Source organism: Ornithorhynchus anatinus, chromosome 2 (assembly GCF_004115215.2).
Source record: "Ornithorhynchus anatinus isolate Pmale09 chromosome 2, mOrnAna1.pri.v4, whole genome shotgun sequence".
Lineage (NCBI taxonomy): Eukaryota > Metazoa > Chordata > Mammalia > Monotremata > Ornithorhynchidae > Ornithorhynchus > Ornithorhynchus anatinus.
Window position 1 is genome coordinate 136,133,737 of NC_041729.1, and position 21,832 is coordinate 136,155,568.

The following is a 21,832-nucleotide window of genomic DNA, read 5'->3' on the forward strand; positions in this document are numbered from 1 at the left end:
CAAACAAGCTCCACGTTTGCTGGGTTTTCAGAGTTTATTCTGTAGTTATTTTTGACTGTGTTTGCTTATAATGTACTTGCTTTTTTAAACAAGACCATGACTGCTGCATTAAAAATCTAGGTGCTGCCATCTTGGAATGATCACCAAAATAACCACAATCAGGAAGATTAATTTAAGCTTATAAGAACAGTGTTTTGTTTTTAATTAATGATGGTTATGATCTTAATGATGGTGTTTGTTAAGGGCTTACTATGTGTCGAGCACTGTTCTAAGCGCTGGGGTAGATACAAGGTAAGTAGATTGTCCCACGTGGGGCTCACAGTCTTAATCTCCATTTTACAGATGAGGGAACTGAGCTGCAGAGACGTTAAGTGACTTGCCCAAAGTCACACAGCTGACAAGTGGTGGAGTGGGATTAGAGCCCACTACCTCTGACTCCCAAGCCCGGGCTCTTTCCACTAAGCCACGCTGCTTCACATAAACAGTACTTGGGGGAAAAAAGGCATTTCAAAAAAAGAAAAGGGGGGATGCTGGAATATTTTTGTTTTTAATTTTCCTACATTTCAATATTTTTCTAAAAAAGCCATTTCATACAAAAAAAGTAAAGGGGAGGAGAGCTGGAATACATCTCTTTTTGGTTTTAATTTTCTTGCAATAGAATCTTTTTCTGTCAAAAGATAGGTGTGAGCTCTTTTCTGTAATAAGAAAAAGATGTAATACTTTTAGCAACTGGATATTAGGTTGGTCCCAAGAATGTCAGGGACAGTACGGAAGAACAAGAAGTTTCATAATAATAATAATAATAATGTTGGTATTTGTTAAGCGCTTACTATGTGCAGAGCACTGTTCTAAGCGCTGGGGGAGATACAGGGTAATCGGGTTGTCCCACGTGAGGCTCACAGTTAATCCCTATTTTACAGATGAGGTCACTGAGGCCCAGAGAAGTGAAGTGACTCGCCCACAGTCACACAGCTGACAAATGGCAGAGCTGGGATTCGAACTCATGACCTCTGACTCCCAAGCCCGGGTTCTTGCCACTGAGCCATGCTGCTTCTCATACCATCGGGAGTAGCACTTTCCTCTAAACAGTGAATCAAAAAGGCGACAAGAGAAATCTAGAGCTAAAAACATACAACATACACCAGGCACAAAAAAATTTAAGACACTTAAACCTGTCAGGTTTTAAGTTCTTAAATGACTGCTACTTCCAAAGATTGTTACCATTCAAGCTTACCTGTAGAGGAGAGGTATGAAAAACTCACTTGACATGTTTATCCAGTCATTTCTCACTAAGTGGTGAAATGGGTAAGCATGGGAGGGCCACTGACTGATTAGGCTAAATAGGCACTATTAACCAGGTGAAGGGCTTCAAGGAAATCATTTAAATGAGCAGCACGCTACATAAAATGAATTTCCAAGGTCTTAAAACTACAGTTTACATTAGTGTTTATCAATCCTTAATCTATCAGCTGTTCCATGGCAGCAAATTTAAGTTAAAAAATATTCACTTTCAAGGAAGATAAATATTGACAAGTCCATTTAAACCTCTAAGTGCAGAGGACTCCGGGAGCACAGAACAGAAGAGAGACAGGGAGGGAGGGAAGACTATCTGATTCTGAACCAATGTCCTACCACATGTCTTCACCACCCAACTAGAGGTAATCTGAGTGGGACAGATTTCTTGATTTGGACAATGCCGGCCCCAAAGCCTTTTCATCGCCTGGAATTAGGCGAAAAAGGGAAGAGAAGAAAAAGACAAGGACAATCTCACACACACACCCAAAATTGATTTCCTCTGATAGCTTGAATCTCCTCCATGATTAAATCTAAAAAGGGCTTATAACGAGTGGAATGCAATGACCCTTACCCTGTTCCCCCTTTGGTAAAGTCCCAAGAACCAGCGTAAAAGGTAAGAACGACAGAAGAATAGAAGGGGAGAAAAAGATGCCAAAGTTTGCTGTCTGTAACCTCTCGTGCAGAAGAGTACCCCAGCCAAAAACAACGACAACAAAACCTTTGATGAGTTGGTGTACAAAAAATCAATTGTACAAAATAAATCCATATTCAATTAATCCTTATAAAGTTTTCTTTTTTCTGGTATTTGTTAAGCATTTATTATGTGCCAGGCACTGTTATAAGTGCTGGGGTAATCAGATTGGACACAGTCCCTGTCCCACATGGGGCTCACAGTCTTAATTCCTATTTTACACATGAGGTAACTGAGGCACAGAGAAGTGAAGTAACTTTCTTCTTCGTGGAGGTGTAATTATGAAATAATAATAATAATAATAATAATGGTATTTGTTAAGTGCTTATTCTATGCCAGGGACTGTTCTAAGTGCTGGGATAGATACGAGGTTATCAGGTTGCCCCATGTGAGGCTCACAGTTTTAATCCCCATTTTATAGGTGAGGGAACTGAGGCACAGAGAAGTTAGTGACTTGCCCAAAGTCACACAGCTGACAGGTGGCAGGGTCAGGACCAGAACTCACATCCTCTGACTCCTAAACCCATGCTCTTTCCACTCAGCCAAGGTGACAGGGAAAGAGGAAAGGACGATGGGGAGCGCTCAAGGAGAGTGTGGGGGAACAGAGGAAGGAAAGAGGCAGGATTTGGGTAGGAAGCGCTTAGTACAGTGCTCTGCACACAGTAAGCACTTAATATCGATGAATGAATGAAGAGGGAGAAGTGTGGGGAGAAAAGGGAGGAGGGAGAGAGGTTAGGGGGAGAGAGGGAGAGAGAGAAACAGGTCCTGTTTTTTTTTCCCTCTCTTATTTGGGAAGGTCACAGACAGGTGTCACAGCTACAAAAGAATCATGTTTCCACATTAAATAAAACCGTTAAAGGTGTTAGGGGTAAATATGCAAAACCTCTGCTGGCACTCGGCTAGAGGGGGAATAATAATAATGTTGGTATTTATTAAGCGCTTACTATGTGCAGAGCCCTGTTCTAAGTACTGGGGTAGATACAGGGTAATCAGGTTGTCCCACATGAGGAAGAGGAGGGGGAAAGGGAAACATGGAAAAGAACAGGCTCAGGGGAGTACGTTTCAGAGAGGACGAGACCAGATAAATCCCAGGAGGGCTGCTTGTGATCAGTCTATGAATTGTAGTTATTAAGCCCTCACTCTGTGCAGAGTCCTGTAAATGGGGGATTGAGGGGAGGGCGAAGGAAGGGAGAGAGGTAACTACTTGGAATGAAATGCTTCCTTCCCCTCACTGGGGAACTGCACAATTCTCGCCGCTGCTGTAGGCCTCACAGCCTGTTAGGCCCCATTTTAGCATCCTGGCCTCAGGAAGGCAGGGGGATAAGGGAAGAGAGGGGCGTTTGGGGGGGCAGCGGCCTTGGGGACGCCAAGAAGATGGGCAGTTTTCAGCTCTCCGGCTCTTCCTGGGCTACTGCAGGCCAGGATGAGGGCCGAGACTTCCTCCTTTTTCGTCCTTGGGGTGACACCTGACCTGGGGCTGCTCTTGACTCCAACCTGGGCGTCCGGGTGGGTGAACCAGTCCCTTCCCTGTCCAACTTGACGGGCCCATAGCGTACCTGATAGGGAAGCAGCATGGTGTAATGAATAGAGCATGGGCCTGGGAGTCAGAAGGTCATGGGTTCTAATCCCAGCTCCGCCACTTGGCTGCTATGTGACCTTGGGCAAGTCAATTCACTTCTCTGGCCCTCAGCTACTTCATCTGTAAAATGGGGATCGAGACCGTGAGCCCCACGTGGGACAGGGACTGTGTCCAACCCGATTTGCTTGTATCCATCCTAATGCTTAGTACAGTGCCTGGCACATAGTAAGCGCTCAATAAATATCATAACTAAGATGAATACAAATGAATAAATTATGCCTGTGAATATAACTGCGGTGGGGCTGAGGGTGGGGGGAACTAAAGTATTCAAAGCATACAGCTCTAAGTGCATAGGTGATGCAGGAGGGAGAATTGGAGATTCATTCCTTCATTCAATAGTATTTATTGAGCGCTTACTATGTGCAGAGCACTGTACTAAGCGCTTGGAATGTACAAATCGGTAACAGATACAGTCCCTGCCCTTTGATGGGCTTACAGTCTAATCGGGGGAGATGGACAGACAAGAACAACAGCAATAAATAGAATCCAGGGGATGAACGTCTCATTAAAACAATAGCAAATAAATAGAATCTAGGTGATGTACATCTCATTAACAAAATAAATAGGGTAATGAAAATATATACAGTTGAGCGGAAGAGTACAGTGCTGAGGGGAGGGGAAGGAAGAGGAGGAGGAGCGGAGGGAAAGGGGGGAAAAGAGGGCTTAACTGAGGAGAGGTCGGGGGGGGGGGTAGAGGGGAAGCAGAGGGAGCAGAGGGAAAAGGGGAGCTCAGTGTGGGAAGGCCTCTTGGAGGAGGTGAGCTTTAGGTAGGGTTTTGAAGAGGGGAAGAGAATTAATTTGGCGGAGGTGAGGAGGGAGGGCGTTCCAGGACCACGGGAGAATGTGGCCCAGGGGTCGACGGCGGGATAGGTGATAGGAGATGAACAGGACTGGCCTATTGCCCGGATTAATGTCCACAGCGTGAGCAGAGGAAGCGTCTGGGGTGGTGAGGAGAAATTCCCGATATTCCAGCTGGGTTGCGATTGTCTTAGAACCTGCTGATCTCGTTCCCCAGTAAAGCTGAGGACGAAATGTCCTGTCCTACGATTCCTGGGAACCAGCTCAAGGCGCCTCTTTATCCCAAGAAATATAAATCATGGGGATGGAGGCTCCCCCTTCCCTCCTACTGCCCACTGTTGTTTGACAAGAGCCCGCACTGACCCATCTGGGAGGCAGGGAGGGAGCCAAGAAAGAGAATCTGGTTAATTAATTAGTAAGACCATTTCACTGAACCCTACATTCCTGGTGGGGCTTTTGGTTAAGGAATTTTAGCTATTCTCCCTAATCTCTCAGGATTTAAATTAGCTGTGATCTTTTTATTAGCTCTCGCAGTCTTAAAGTTGTTTTTCTAGGAAACATTCCTCGTTTCCTAAGACTCCCTCCCTCGCCTTCTCCTCCCTGTGAAAATCCGTTCCACCTAAGACCTCACCGATTAATCGCCAACACCTCGAATCTTATCACTCCTCCCCATAGGACTTAGGTGTTTATTCTCAGCCCGATGTACCTCCGGTTTTACATTCAGTTATTTATGCTGCTTTTCTATCATGGCATATTTGTTCGGTTTCTTTCCTGATCATTGTTCTCCCTGCTGTTCCCAGGATTGGCGAATATTTGGCCTGTCCGTCTCCCTCAGACTGCAGGCTTCTTGTTGCAAGGAACGTGTCTTTATGCTTCTGTCACACTTTCCCATGTCCTTCGTCCCGTGAAGGCATTTTCCTTCACTTCTTTTTCTCTCTTTTAACCCCGCATTCGGTCAGTCACCAAATTCTGGTGGTTCTTTCTCGGCGACATCTCCAGAATCCATCCCTTCTTCTTCGATACAAACTGTTTCACCATGCAAGTCCAAGCTCTCGTCGTACCCTGACTCACCTACCGCATCAGCCTCTTGGCAGACTTCCCTATCTCTAGTCTCACCCCTCTTTCATTCGATCGCCCATATCATAGTACTAAGCACTGAGGTGGATAAAAGCAAATCGGGTTGGACACAGTCCCTGTCCCATGTGGGGCTCACAGTCTCAATTCTCAATTTACTTCCTGTGGCCCAAGAGAAGTGACTTGTCCAAGGTCACTAAGCAGACAAGTGCAGAGCTGGAATTAGAACCCATGACCTTCTGACTCCCAGGCCCGTGCTCTATCCACTATGCCAAGGTACTTCTCGTGTAATGACTGATTTGTCATGTAATGTCAACTAATGTCTGACTTCCCCTCTAGACAAGTTCCTTGTGAGCAAAGAACGTGTCTACCAACTCTGTTATGCTGTACTCTCCCAAGTGTTTAGTACAGTGCTCTGTACCCAGTAAGAGCTAAATACCACTCACTGCCCTCTCCTCTGATCAGGAACACAATTTCCCCTCCCTTACTGACCCCCATGCCCACTACCTGCCACGTCTCTTTTACCCTTAGAACTCCCTCCTTAAACCCTCAGTGCCCCCATGCCCTTCCTCAGCCCTAATTCATTCATTCAATAGTATTTATTGAGTGCTTACTATGTGCACAGCACTGTACAAAGCTCTTGGAATGTACAATTCGGCAACAGAGAGAGACAATCCCTGCCCATTTATGGGCTTACAGTCTAACTGGGGGAGACAGACGGACGTAAACAAGACAACTTAAACAAGATAAATAGAATCAAGGGGGTGTACAGCTCATTAACAAAATAAATAGGGTAATAAGGCACCAACAGGTGTGAACTCCCCCAGATCTTCCCCTCACCTCCCTGGCTCCCTCTTACTCTCTTGACCCCCACTCTCTCATCCTTCCCGGCCGTCTTAAAAAACCTCCCAAAAGGTTTCAAAATCTACCTCACCCTCCCATGCCTCCGACCCCATCTCTCTGCCCCTTAACTCAAACAACTGGGGCTACCCTTTTTCCCTCCCTGACCATCATCTTTAAGAGTTCATTCTGATGGCTCCTTCCCCACTGCTTTCAAACATGCCCACGTGTCCCGTAGCCTGACAAAAAAAACAACCCACTTTACACTCCATCATGCCATCCAGCTACTGCCCCCATTTCTCATCTACAATTCCGGTCCGAGCTCCTCGAATGGGTTCTTTGCACCAGTTGCCTCCAATTCCTCTCCCTTCAACTCCCTCGTTGACGATCTATAATCCGGCTTCCACACCTTCCACTCTAGTAAAACTGCTCTCTCAAAATTTGCCAATGAACTCCTCCTCGCCAAATCTAACAGATTCTACTTCATCCTAATCCTCCTTGACCGCTCAGTGACCCTCTGGCTCAGTGAACCAGACTTTTCTCCTGGAAAACCCATCTAACCTTAGTTTCTCTGACACTGTCCTCGTTCTCCTCCCAGCATTTTGGCCAATCCTTCTCAGCCTCTCACCAACTCTTCCTCTGCCTCCCACTCCTTAACTTGTTAGGTCTGGGTTCCCTTCTTACGAGAAGCAGCGTGGCTCAGTGGAAAGAGCACGATCTTAGGAGTCAGAGGTCGTGGGTTCTAATCCTGGCTCAGCCCCTTGTCAGCTGTGTGACTGTGGGCAAGTCACTTAACTTCTCTGTGCCTCAGTTACCTCATCTGGAAAATGGGGATTAAGACTATGAGTCCTGCATGGGACCTGATTACCCTGTATCTACCCCAGTGCTTAGAACAGTGCTCGGCACATAGTAAGCGCTTAACAAATACCTTCTATTTTACATCTCCACCCATTTCCTTGTGGAGTTCCTTCACTCTCTCACAGCTTCAACCACCACCTCTCCACAGATGACTCCCATATCCACCTCCCTAGGCCCGACCTCTGTCCTCCTCTGCAATTTCACACCTTCTCCTGCCTCCAGGACATCTCTCCGTGGATGTCCCACCGACACCCGCCAGCTCAACAGGTCCAAAACCCAACTCACCTTCCCTCCCATCACTGTTGAAAACACTGCTGTCCTCCCCTGTCTCTCATGCCTGCCACTTTAGCATTATCCTTCACTTCCTTCTCTCAGAAGCAGCGTGGCTCAGTGGAAAGAGCCCAGGTTTGGGAGTCAGAGGTTGTGGGTGCTAATCCCGTCTCCACCACTTGTCAGCTGTGTGACTTTGGTCAAGTCACTTAACTTCTCTGTGCCTCAGATACCTCATCTGGAAAATGGGGATTAAGACTGTGAGTCCCACATGGGACAATCTGATTACCTTGTATGCCTCCCCCCATTGGTGCTTAGAACAGTGCTTGGCACATAGTAAGCGCTTAACAAATGTCATTATTTTTTTTAACCCCATATTCAGTCAGTCACCAAATCCTGGCAGTGCTTTCTTGGCAACATCTCCAGAATCCATCCCTTCCTCTTCGATACAAACTGTTTTACCATGCTAGTCCAAGCTCTCGTCGTACTCTGACTCAACTACCTCATCAGCTCCTTGGCAGACTTCCCTACCTCTAGTCTCTCCCTTCTTTCATCCAATAGCCCATATCGTTTTTCTAAAACATCGTTTTGCGCGTGTCTCTCCATCCCTCAGAAACCTCCAGCGGTCGCCCATTCCTCTCCGCATGAAGCAGAAACTCCGCACCACTGGCTTTAAGGCAGTGACCGGCTCTCTCCCCACTACTTACCCCCGCTCTCTCTCACTGCACTCCAGCTGGCTTGCTTTGCTCTTCTCACGCCAAACAACACACTATGTCTCATTTGTACCTCTCATCGCGACCCTTTTGCTCACACCCTCCCTTCCGTCTGGAACTCCCTGCTCCTTCACATCCAGCAGACTTTAGCTCTTCCCGTTTTCAAGGCCCTTCTGAAATCACCTCTCTTCCAGAAGGCCTCTGTGAATAATCTCTCATCCCCCTCCAATTGCCGCTTCATCACTTCCATGTCACCTGAGCACCTGTGAACTCACCCCTTAGCAGCCCCCTAATAATAATATTGGTATTTGTTAAGCACTTACTACGTGCAGAGCACCGTTCTAAGCGCTGGGGTAGATACAGGGTAATCAGGTTGTCCCACGTGAGGCTCGCAGTCTTAATCCCCATTTTACAGATGAGGTCACTGAGGCACAGAAAAGTGAAGTGACTTGCCCAAGGTCACAGAGCTGACAAGTGGCAGATCTGGGACTCGAATCCATGACCTCTGACTCCGAAGCTCAGTGCTGTTTCCACTGAGCCACGCTGCTTCTCTACAGTACATATCATTAAAATCTTTTGCATCCCCTCTCCTGTGAATTTTAGTGCCCAATTCCCCCTTGGATTGTAAATTCCTTGAGGACTGAGATGTGCACATCAACTCTCCTGTACTTGCCCAAGCAGTGTGGCCTAGTGGGTAGAGCACCGGCCTGGAAGTCAGAAAGACCTGGGTACTAATCCCGGCTCCTCCACTTGTTCACTGTGTGGCCTCGGGCAAATTACTTAGCTTCTCTGTACCTCCGTTATCTCCACTGTAAAACTGGGATTAAGACTGTGACCTCTATGTGGGATAAGGTCTGTGTCCAGCCCGATTACCTTGTATCTACCCCAGCATTTAGTACAGTGTCTCACACATAGTAAGCGCTTAACAAATATCATCAAAAAATTGGTATCGTGCTGTGTACAGAGTAAGCATACTATAAATACTGCTAATAGGTTGATTTGGATCCTACAATTACTGCCATCACCTCACGCAAGAGTCTAGATTATTCTCAATTTTTCCAGTCTACTTGGTCAAAGTTGCAGGAGGATTCAATACTTAGTTGGAGTTGAGCTCACCCACACCTGAAGAGAGACAACGACAGAAGAATGTCACTGTTCATTGGTGTATTGTACTTTCCCAAGTGCCTAGTAGAAGCAGCGTGGCTCAGTGGAAAGCGCCCGGGCTTGGGAGTCAGAGGTCATGGGTTCGAATCCCAGCTCTGCCATTTGTCAGCTGTGTAACTGTGGGAAAGTCACTTCACTTCTCTGGGCCTCAGTTACCTCATCTGTAAAATGGGGATTAAGATTGTGAGCCTCACGTGGGACAACCTGATTACCCTGTATCTACCCCAGTGCTTAGAACAGTGCTCTGCACGTAGTAAGCGCTTAACAAATACCAACATTATTATTAGTGGTAGTAGTACAGTGTTCTGCACCCAGTAAGCACTCAATAAATATGACCAAATGAACAAATGAATACAACACGCCACTTGATTTTGGTGACTTCTTACAGGACATAAAGCAGTCCTACACAACTATATATTCTGCCCGCCCAGCTTTAGCAAGGATTTTGTGAGGCCTAGCAGGGAGGCGGTGGCAAGAAAAGGAAGAGTCTTGGTGCTTTAGTAATCTTATCTTATCTAACGTCAGGCCACGGACACATCCGTCCCACAACGCCCCGTTCTCCACCTGCAATTGTTCTGGTAGTGTACCCGTAGAGTTTTCTTGGTAAAAATATAGAAGTGGTTTACCATCGCCGCCTTCCGCCGCTGCCGCCCAGCACGGGTGAGTTTTGACTTGTAGGAGATTGCCTTCCACTCACTAGCCACTGGCCAAGCTAGGAATGGAATGGACAGGCCTCTCCTTGACTCTCCCTCCCGCAGCCGAGACTGGTAGAGGACTGGAAACTCTCCAAGTGTGACCCTGAGAGGAGCGCTTTAGTAGTAGTGATAATAATTGTGGTATTTATTAAGCGCCACATTGCCCTGACTTGCTCCCTTTGCTCTTTCCCCCTCCCAGCCCCACAGCACTTATGTACATATCTGTCATTTTATTGATTTGTATTGATGTCTGTCTCCCCGGCTCTCGACTGTAAGCTCCAAGTGGATGGGGAACGTCACTGTTCATTGATATCACTGTTCACTGTTCTGCACCCAGTAAGCACGCAATAAAAATGACCGAATGAACGAATGAATACAAGTAAATCGGGTTGGACACAATCCCTAACCCACATGCGGCTCATAGTCTCAAGTCCCATTTTACAGATGAGGTAACCGAGGCCCAGAGGAAAGGAAGTGACTTGCTCAAGGTCACACAGCAGACAGGTGGTGGAGCCGGGCTTAGAACCCATTACCTTCTGACTTTTAGACTGTGATACTGTTGTTGGGCAGGGGTTGCCTCTATCTGTTGCCGAAGTGTACATTCCAAGTTCTTCGTAGAGTGCTCTGCACACAGTAAGCGCTCAATAAATGCGATTGAATGAATGAATGAATGACTCCCGGGCCCGTGCTCTACCCACTACACCACACTGCTTCTGACACTGCTAGTAGATGAAAGCTTTGGATACACCAAACTCCCCCCATTGCTTCACAGGTGGAAATGAGGGGCCCGGGAGTCAGAGGACTTGGGTTCTAAACTTGGCTCTGCCACTTACCCGCTGTGTGACCTTGGGTAAGTCGCTTCACTGGGCCTCAGCTCCCTCATCTGAAAAATGGGGATTCAAAACCTGTTCTCCCTCTTACTTAGACTGCAAGTCCCATGTGGGTCCTGATTATCTTGAATCTACCCTAGCGCTTACTGCAGGGCTTGGCACAGAGTAAGAGCTTAACAAATTCATTCAATAGTATTTATTGAGTGCTATGTGCAGAGCACTGTACTAAGCGCTTGGAATGTACAAATTGGAAACTGATAGAGACAAATGTCACAGTAATTATTATTATTATATAGAGACGCCAATGGAGGGGGCGACCGTTTTCTCCACTGCCATTTCCTGATTCAACTGGCATGGGACTGAGGCTCCGTGGAGAGAGCAGTGAAATCTTTCTTGCACGTTCCTAGAGAAAGGGGCGTCTTACCTGACTGGTTTGTTCTCTGGACCTAGGTCTTTGAAGCCCATCTCCTCCAGTTTGCAGCGCCTGTAGAGCTCATAATGCCGAGCGTGTGTTTGTTCTCGCAGATCTTCCATATTGGTGCAGATGAGCATTTCCCGGAGCTTTACAAAGTCACAATGGTTTTCATTTTCCACTAGTCCCAAAAAAGAAAAACATGTGAGGAGAGGGGCCGCCAATACACAGAGGAGAAAGAGAAACAGCGGGTCCTAGTGGAAAGAGCATGAGCCTGGGAGTCAGAGAACCTGGGTTCTAATCCCGGCTTGTCTGCTGTGTGATCTTGGGCAGTCACTTCACTTCTCTGAGCCTCATTTCCCTCATCTGTAAAAGGGGGATGAAGACTGTGAGCCCCATGTAGGATAGGCACAGTATCTGACCTGAATACCTTGTATCTACCCCAGCACTTTGTACAGTGTACATTTAAGCACATCGTAAGGGCTTAAATACCATTTAAAAAATAATAAAAATGACCATTCTCTCAATGTACATCAGAAATGGACTGCTCGTTTTCCAGTTGCTAAGCAACCAGCGGACTCGTTTCTGAATTACAGCAACATACTCTACCTATATAAAAACATGCCCTTCCAGGCCTGCTCAGCTACATCCGGCTTCTTCAATGCCCTACGTGGAGGGACTTGTGAATTTAGTCAGACCAACCAGCAGGCATTCTCAAGCTCCATGAACTCTGCATTGAAATGAAAAGGTCCATGGCCAGCTTCAAAAGCACCACGCCGAATACGCGAGGGTGTACATTAGGGCCATCTTAAGTCAGACGCCTCTGGAAAACGACCCCGAGCCGGGATCCAGCCTAAATTCCTCTTGTTAAAATGGCAGCAAGGGCATCGTTCAGTGCCGGGGTGGTCACATAGTCAGCGGCAGCAATCTCTGCCCTCCCCTCAAACATCTCCGACCACTAGGAATGTACCCTCGAGGCGCTGGCCAGACTTGCAATGCCCACAGTCCCTCTGCAGGACGATGTACACAACTCTTAATGCACTCACGTTTCCCTCACAGAGAACTCTCACAAAGTTTTGAACCCGTCTCTTCTGACGGCACATGGTAGGATGTGTTCAGAGCTAGCTACAAATCGCAATAAACATCATCTCAAGTGAAAACAGAAATGGGGTTCTGATTTTCCCCTGACAGTTACTCAGGTCGGGCACTGGGGGAGATGGGAGGAAAAATGGAAAAGGTTCATTCGCAGTCACAAATGGCTTCCATGAAAACGACTGAATGGAAGTGAGGTGCTTGGTTTCCAGCGGATACACTGGAGGTAAAACAATCGTTCACTTGCTTGTGAAAAATCCTTGACCAACGCTTACCTTGAACGATGCCCCAAGGATACTGACGTGCTTTCACCATTTTATTTCCAATTTTTACCTCCTCCATGCAGCCCACAACTGCAAATGGCAAGTGTCCCTGGAAAGTAACCAAACAATCATTCCAACCACCAGAAAAGCACATACTCTGTCAAAATTCCCAAATGATAATAGGTGCGAGTCAAAGACTATTACGACTGCCCCTCCTTGAGGGAACATTTTAAAATCCAGTGCTTATTCCAACTGCCTTTGCTCAGACAAAACGGTAAAACCTTACATTCATCGAGGAGTTGATTTTGGAAATAGTTTCATCATCCGTTGGGAACTGGTATATCTGGACTCCATTGTTAACCAATTCGCTCATGAGCTTGATCTTAAACTTCTGCAATTCCGTTTTTGAAATGGTGTCGGCTTTGGCAATCACTGGGATAATATTGACCTGTTGACAATTGATGCCATAAAATACATTTGCCGTTAATCCCGGGCCTGTGGTTTCATATCCAAAAAGCCAGCCAGCCGCAATGCTAACAAAAGTACATATCCCAGATGATGGGTGATCCTTAATAAAATAACTTCTTGGGGTGATATCTTGTAGCAAATCACTGCTTCCTGCAAAGTCCTCTCAGTTGTTCTTGAAAAAGAACTGGAGCTCCCCACCTAAGGCTCAGTGTTGTTACCTGAAGAAGTCTATTTTTTGGTTCAGAGAAGGAAAATCAAAACAGTAATGGGGTTGGAGAAGTGTCCATGTGCTTACTCAGGTGTGACCTTGGGCAAGTCACTATATTTCTCCATACCTCAGTTACCTCATCTAAAAAGTTCGTGAGCCCCTTGTGGGACGTGGATGGTGTCCAACTAAGTCCCAGCACTTAGTACATTGCCTGACAGTAAGCACTTACACCACTAAAAGAAGAAAATAATGAGGAGACTGAAAATATGAAGTCCCTGCAATCTAGAAAGTCAAAAGTTATGCCCTTTTCATAATAAAAATAATAATTATATTAATAATGATATTTATTAAGCACTTACTATGTGCAAAACACGGCACTAAGCCGTGCACTGGGTTTGGTACACTATAAGCAGATTGGATTTGGCCTCTGTCATAATCTAAGAGGAAGAGAGAACAGGCATTGAATTCTCATTTTACAGATGAGGTAACAGGCCCAGAGAAGTTAAGTGACTTGCCCAAGGTCGCACAAACAGCAAGTGGCAGACCCAGGTGCTCTGGCTCCCAGGCCTGTGCTCTATCCATCAGGCCAGACTGCTTCTCCTGGCAACATGGATCTCAAATCCCAAAGCCTCAGGGTAAGAGGGCCCCCACTGAAGCCTGAGGTCGGGAGGTTCAAATCAAACAGGGGAAAAACCTCTTCACACAAGAAGTTGTGCATCCCGTTGGAAGAAGGGTTTGGAGGAAAAAAAAAAACATACATAAGAGGTCCACAAGGGGTTTGAGAGGGGACTTTAGAAGCCTCAGTGACAGTTTAGATGGATTCACAGATGAATCCTCTAAAGGTTACCAGAGGAGAAAGTTAAGGATAGTAGATTCAAAATGATCAGTGAATTTCAAGGAGGGCAATGTTTGGACTCTTCATTCTAGCTTCCTTTAATGGGGTGGTTAGAGATAGATCATTAGAGTGGGAATATCGATGATCTGATCCCACATGGCAAGACGTAAACTTGGTATCTGGAGTCCGATTTTTAAACAGTTTCCGTTTAAGGTTAGCACAAACCTCACATCCCGTACCCTTCCCCCCGAATCAGAGGCAAAACTGGAAATGTTGGCTTTAGCTTGGCAGGTACAGAAGTAGCCTTCTCCTTTTTTGTTCATCTTGCCAGAATGTTTGTTCAAATAAAAACTTGGGCCCAGCAGATTCTAATTTCACCGTCAAGAGCACTACTATCACTTGCTAGACACAATTCTGGGAATGCAAATCAGGACAACTGTTACTATTCTTGGTTCCTCGCAACTACTGATTTATTTGAGGCTTTGAATTAGTTCACATCTCTGTGCCTCGATAATGATAGTAAAATGGTATTTACTGTGTGCAGCCTTGGTGCCATCTGCTCTCTCAATCACCCCACATATCCAATCCGTCACCAAAGCCTGCCGGTCTCACCTTCACAACATCGCCAAGATCGGCCCTTTCCTCTCCATCCAAACTGCTATCGTGTTAGTACAATCACTCATCCTATCCTGACTGGATTACTGCATCAGCTTCTTTTCTGACCCCCCAACCTCCTGTCTTTCCCCACTTCAGTCATTACTTCACTCTGCTGCCCGGATTCTCTTTCGATAGGTACGTTCTGGGCGTGTCACTTCCCTCCTCAAAAGTCTCGTGGTTGCCTATTAACCTTATCAAGCAAAAACTCCTCACTATTGGCTTCAAAGCTCTCCATCTCCTTGGTCCCCTCCTACCTCACCTTCCTTCTCTCCCTCTACATCCCAGCTCACACACTCCACTCCTCTGGTGCGAACCTTCTCACTGGGCCTCGTTCTCACCTGTCCCGCTGTCGACCCCTGGCCCACGTCCTACCTCTGACCTGGAACGTCCTCCCTCCTCAAATCCGCCAAACAATTACATGTCCCCCCTTCAGAGCCCTACGGAAGACTCACCTCCTCCAAGAGGCCTTTCCAGCTAAGGCCCCCTTTTCTTCAGCTCCCCCTTCCCTCTCCATCGCCCTGACTCGCTCCCTTTGCTCTACCCTCCTCCCTGCCCACAGCACTTGGGTACATATGTACATATCTATAATTCTATTTATGTATATTAATGCCTGTTTACTTGTTTTGATGAGTATATGTTTGTAATTATATTTATATTGATGCTACTGATGCCCGTTTAATTGTTTTGATGTCCGTCTCCCCCCTTCTAGACTGTGAGCCTGTTGCTGGGCAGGGATTGTCTCTACTGCTGAACTGCACTTTGCAAGTGCTTAGTACAGTGCTCAATAAATACGATTAAATGAATGAATGAACTAAGCACTTGGGAGAGAATGATATAACGTAGTTAGTAGATACCATCCCTGAGGTAATTGAGGCACAGAGAAGTTAAGTGACTTGCCCAAAGTCACACAGCAGACAAGTGGTAGAGATGGGATTAGAACCCAGGTCCTTCTGACTTCCAGGCCCAGGGTGTATCCACTAGGCCATGCTGCTTCTCTCAGGACCGCGCTAAGTAAGGCGCCTGGCATACAGGAAGCACTTAACAAATACTATAAAAATACAACAGATAGAAAAATCGATCCGTTTCAAAGTTCAGATTCCATATTATTCCACTCCCAAGTCCTTTTAAGTTGACTTGTAAAATCTTGTGTGCTTTTCACAAGGCTAAAGAGGGGGAAAGATGCAGCCACGGACTGGCAATCATGGGAACTGCTGCAGCCTGGAGCGAGTGTTTCGGCTTGCACGAAACCACTCTTATTTTGTTTAAAAAACGAAAGTCAATTACTGTCTGGGCACCACCTCCAAACCAAACAGAAGGCAAAGAGGCAAACCAGACAACAACTACTTCCAGACGTTGATATCACTTTCCTAAGCTATGTGCTCTCCTTTTGCCCACTTTCCTCCAACCTATAATTCCGATTTTAGAATTACACAGAGTTGCACTCTCACTGGGGCTTATTTAATCCTACCTCTTCTCTTTTATCAGTGACCTGCCAGGGTTTATTTTTGACATTTTCAGGTAGTATAATTCAAATTCAAAATTTAAATAATATACATTGTCAGATCAGAGAAAAAGGTTAAACACAACTAAGCTTAAAACTAGTAGTGTTTAAAACGGTGCTTGACAAAATGAGCCCTTAAATACCACTGTAATAATAATGATAATACTAATAATGAGTGTAGTATTTCTTAAGCGCTTACTATGAGCCAAGCACTGTGCTGGAGTACAGAAGATAACCAGGTCCCTTATGGGGATCACAGTCTAAGAAGGAGGGAGAACAGGTATTCAATCCCCGTTTTAGAGATAACGACATTAGAGAAAATCCAAACCAGAGGAAATCAGCTTGGCCTAGTTCATAGAGCACGGGCCTGGGAGTCAACAGACCTGGGTTCTAATCAATCAATTGTATTTATTGAGCGCTTACTGTGTGCAGAGCACCATACAAAGAGCTTGGAAGAGTATAACACGATATAACAGACACATTCCCTGCCCACGACGAGTTTACGGTCTTAAATCCTGGCTCCGCCATATGTCTGTATTGTGACTTTAGGTTGGTCACTTAACTTCTCTGTGCTTCATCCGGTAATTTAGACTGTGAGTCCTACATGGGACACAGACTGTAACCCACCTGATTAGCTTGCGTCTATCCGAGCACTTAGTAATAATAATAATAATTGTGGTATTTGTTAAGTGCTTATTATGTGCCAGACACTGTACTAAGCCCTGGGGTAGATAGAAGGTAATCAGGGCTGTACACAGTCAGTGGTCTGGTGCATAATAAATGCTTAACAAACACCACTTAAAAAAAAAAAGGCTCAGTTCTGGGTCCTTTCTATTGTCCATCTACACCCGCCTACTCCCTCGGAGAACTCATTCGCTCCCATGGCTTCTACCACCTTCTCTAGGCAGATGACTCCCAAATCGACCATTCCAGCCCCGGTCCCTCCACTTCTCTGCAATCTCTCACATCCTCCTGCCTTCGAGACATCTCTACTTGAACATTCCACTGACACCACAAGCTTAACATGCTGATCCAGGCACTTCTCATATCCTGCCTCGACTATTACTTCCTCGCTGACTTCCCCGCCTCTTATCTTTCTCCGAAGCCAGTCTGTACTTCCCCCTCGGCTGCCCGGATCACCGTCCTAAATAACCGCTCAGTTCACCTCTCCCCTCTCCTCAAAAACCTCCAATGGCTATCCGCCTTCACTGCCGCAAACCAAAACTCCTTCCAATCTGATTTAAAGCACTCTCCCCCAGACTCAGTCCCACAGCACTTATGTACAGATCTGTATACACAGCACGAGACTGGGAGGCAAAAGGACCTGTGATCTAATCCCGGTTCGGCCACTTGTCTGCTGTGTGACCTTGGACAAGTCACCATTTCTCTGTGCCTTGGTTACCTCATCGGTAGAATGGGGATTAAGACTGTGAGTCTTGTGTGGGACAGGGACTATGTCCAACGTGATAAACTTGTATATAAGCTAGTGCTTAGTACAGTGGCCGGCATAAAGTGAGCGCTTAACAAATACTATTAAAAAACCAACCAAAAAAAACAATCCCTTAAACATGGGCAGAAGTAGAAACCTGTCGACCCTGGGCAATAAAGAGAAACACGCACAGTGGGAAACATTCCCCACAAAATGGATCAGCTGAAGTAGGAGAATTATATGAAACCGAAGTACTTAAATCTCTTGATTTCTCTTCTAAAATGTAACCCGATTCTGAAGATATGAGAACAGAAATTTACTTTGTTAATCAGTGGTATTCATTGAGCGCTTACTATGTGCAGAGCACTGTACTGAGGGCTTGGGAGAGTACAACAGAGCAAAATTAGCAGACACGTTCCCTGCCCATAACGAGTTTACAGTAGATCTAATGAGCCACAAGAAGACTAAAACTTTGCCTGAACAGTTGTAACAATTGCAATCCAACTACCGAAACTGAATTGCTTCATCTGGGGCTGAAGTGGCTGTGAGGCCCTTTGGGAGTGGGAGAAGCCCAAACACCATGAGATTAAATCAGCAGGGCGAGGGACCAAGAAAAACACGGCAGTGACTACAAGAATTGTCTTCTAAAATCCCTTTGGCGCTCTGGGGTTCACGCAGATCAGCCAGGATCAGCCCTGCTGCTTCCCACCGGGTGATGCTAATTCCAATTAATAATTTTGGTACTAGTCAAGCGCTTACTATTTGCCAGGCACTGTAGTAAGCATCCGGAAGGATACAAGAAAATGAATTCTTTCATTCATTCAGTTGTATTTATCGACTGTGTGCAAAGCACCATACTAAGCGCTTGGGAGAGGACAATATAACAACAAACAGACATATTTGCTGCCCATAATGAGCTCACAGTCTAGAGGGGGCATCAGAGATTAATATACATATATAAATAAAGAAATAACCAACATAGATCTATAGACATGTAATGTGGAGCTGGGAGGGAGGATCAGGGAAGGGAGCAAGTCAGGGCAATGCAGAAGGGAGTGGAAGAAGAAGAGAGGAGGGTTTAATCAGGGAAGACTTCTTGGAGGAGATGTGCCTTCAATAAGGCTTTGCAGTGGGGGAGAGCAATTATCTGCCTGATAGGAGGGGGGGGGGGGTTCCAGCCAGACGTAGGATGTGGGCCAGAGGTCCGCAGCGAGTTAGACGAGACAGAGGTACAATGAGAAGGGTACCATTAGAGGAGGGAAGTGTGGGGGCTGGCGAAGGAGAGTAGCGAGGCGAGGTAAGAGGGACAGGGTGAGTAAGTGCTTTAAAGCCAATGGTGAGGAGTTTTTGTTTGATGTGGAGGTGGATGGGCAACCACTTGAGTTTCTTGAGGAGTGGGGAAGATGGTCTGAACATTTTTGAGGGAAAATGATCTGGGCAGCAGAATGGAGTATAGACTGGAGTGGGAGAGACAGGAGGCAGGGAGGTCAGCAAGGAGGCCGATATAAAAATCAAGGCAGGACAGGATAAGCGTTTGTACTAATGTGATAGCAGTTTGGATGGAGAGGAAGGGGTGGATTTCAGCATGTTGTGAAGGTAGAACTGAAAGGGCTTAGTGATGGCTTGAATACGTGGGTTGAACGAGAGAGAGGAGTCAAAGATAATGCCAAGGTTAGGGGCTCGTAAGACAGGAAGGATGGTGGTGTCATCAACAGTGACGGGAAAGTGAGCGGGAAGACAGGGTTTGGGTGGGAAGATGAGAAGTTCAGTTTCAGCCATATAAAGTTTGAGGTGACGGGAGGACATCCAAGTAGAGATGTCTTGAAGGCAGGAGGAGATGTGAACTGCGGCGAGGAAGAGAGACCAGGGCTGGAGGTGTAGATTTAGATGTCATCGGCACAGAGGCGGTAGTTGAAGCCAAGGGAGCGAATGAGTTTTCCAGGTGTAGATGGAGAAAATAAGGGGATCCAGAACTGAACGCTGAGGGACCCCCACAGTTAGGGGACGGGAGGCAAAGGACGAACGCTTGAAGGAGACTAGGCCACACTGCTTCCCTATACTGATCTACCACTCTTAAAAAAGAAACAAATTGAGATGGCAGCCTAATTTATGACTCAAGATCATTTAGTATGACCCAAAGTGATTTTTTTTCTTGATTATTCTTTGCCGAATGCCAGACCTGATCCTATACAAGTCTAATTCCACCACAAACCTCCTCCTCCTCGTTGAAAGTGGTGGAAAGTGAGAGTTGCGATCACCCTCGAGCACACGACCCATGTGAACAGCTTTCCTCTCCCACCCATTCCAATCTCCAATAAGTTGCCAACTCCTTCACTCACTTTAAGTAATGGCAAGAAGTCATCTGGAAATCAAACCTTAACTGCTTAAAGGAATCCAAGAATTAACACTCTTCCACCTCCCCCATCCCTACTCCATATGCTTTTAAGGATTAAAGTTCTTTTAAATATGCTTCTCAAAAGAGGAGGTCATGGTTGATACTTAACCAAGTTTAGGAGATATCTTATCACTGGGGAAGAAAACAAAAGAATGAGAAGCAGCGTGGCTTAGTGGAAAGAGCCCGGGCTTGGGAGTCAGAGGTCGTGGGTTCTAATCCCGGCTCTGCCACTCGTCAGCTGTGTGACTTTGGGCAAGTCACATCACTTCTCTGTGCCTCAGTGACCTCATCTGTAAAATGGGGATGAAGACTGTGAGCTCCACGTGGGACAACCTGGCTACCTTGTATCTCCCCCAGCGCTTAGAACAATGCTTGGCACATAGTAAGCGCTTAACAAATACCATCGTTATTATTATTGGCTAAATATAGCATTGCATTGACTTACTATTAGAAGACATTCATAATGAAAACTGTAGAAATGCAAACACTTGCACAGGAAGGAGCTTGGCCCAGTGGAAAGAGCACGGTCCCGGGAGGCAGAGGACCTGGGTTCTAATCCCGGCTCCGCCACTTGCTTGTGTGATCTTGGGCAAGTCACTTCACTGTACCTCAGTTTCCTCCACTGCAAAGCGAGGATTCAAACCCTGATCCTCCCTCCTACTTATGCTCTGAACCCCATGTCAGGCAGGGACTGTGTCCAACCTGATGAACGTGTATCTACCCCAGAGTTTAGAACAGAGTTGGACACAGAGTGAGAGCTTAATGCGATTAAAAAAAAATAAAGCAAGAAACAGAGTGGCCAACCACTTTTCTTCTTCCAAGTCTTACCTTGCTGTCAAGAGCCTTCATGGTTAAGAGATCAAGTGTCTTAAGAGAATGGCCAGTAGGTGAAAGAAAGTAAAGGCAGGCATGGATGCGTGTATCGTGGTAGTTATAAAGAGATCGCTTAATCTTCAGTTCTTCTTGCAGGTAGGCCTCAAACTGTGCATCTATGTAGTCAACTATCGGCAGATAGCTGGCAAAAAGAGAGAAGAGAATTGCTCAGCGACAAATACAACACAGGGAGTCTACTTCATTAGAGAAAGACAATTTAACTTGGACTTCTACGCATGGCAAAGCAATTTACCAAGAGGTAGAAAATCCAAGTCTCCATGCTGCAACAGCGAAGAGAGGAAAATTGCCTTCTAGATCGTAAGCTCGTTATGGGCAGGGAATGTGTCTGGTGTACTGTACTCTCCCAAGTGCTTAGTACAGTGCTCTGCACACGGTAAGCACTCGATAGATGCAGGTGATTGACTGAATATGAAATAGACCACTGAAGAATAGGTGATGCAGACAAAGACTTTTGCAGGGAGTCCGCTCCTTGGAGCTACCCTGAACTGAGGCAGAGTCTGGGGGTGCCTCCGCGACAGTTGTAGGCATGGAATGTGTCTGTTTATTGTTATATTCTACTCTCCCAAGTACTTAATACAGTGCTCTGTACATAATAAGCGTTCAATAAACACGATCCAATGAATGACAGCTCCTTCATGTGTTCCCTAAAGCTGGAGTACTGCGAACTTATTCTCCCACTTTAACTCTTCCCCTAAGTAGCCTTAAATTCAGCCTTAACCACATCGGCAATTTATTTTTAATGGTATTTGTTAAGCGCTTACTATGTGTTAAGCGCTTACTATGTGCCAGGCGCTGTACTGAATGCTGGGG

The 21,832-nt window shown here is 46.1% G+C and overlaps 1 protein-coding gene and 1 non-coding gene across 4 annotated transcripts in view; both read right to left on the minus strand.

The window, feature by feature from the left end:
• The window catches only part of SEPTIN10 (septin 10), a 65,374-nt gene that overhangs the window by 22,792 nt on the left and 20,750 nt on the right, over nt 1–21,832 (minus strand). For all 3 annotated transcript variants that reach the window (XM_029055599.2, XM_039911208.1, XM_039911209.1), the window contains exons 5-8: nt 20,957–21,143; nt 12,922–13,083; nt 12,648–12,744; nt 11,293–11,461 (exon numbers count right to left, since the gene is read on the minus strand). In XM_029055599.2, coding sequence (XP_028911432.1) covers nt 11,293–11,461; nt 12,648–12,744; nt 12,922–13,083; nt 20,957–21,143 — 615 coding nt within the window. The remainder of the gene's footprint in view (nt 1–11,292; nt 11,462–12,647; nt 12,745–12,921; nt 13,084–20,956; nt 21,144–21,832) is intronic.
• Nucleotides 10,014–10,151, minus strand: LOC114809694. The gene has a single exon (XR_003757471.1). It is a non-coding gene; the product is annotated as a small nucleolar RNA SNORA7 (small nucleolar RNA).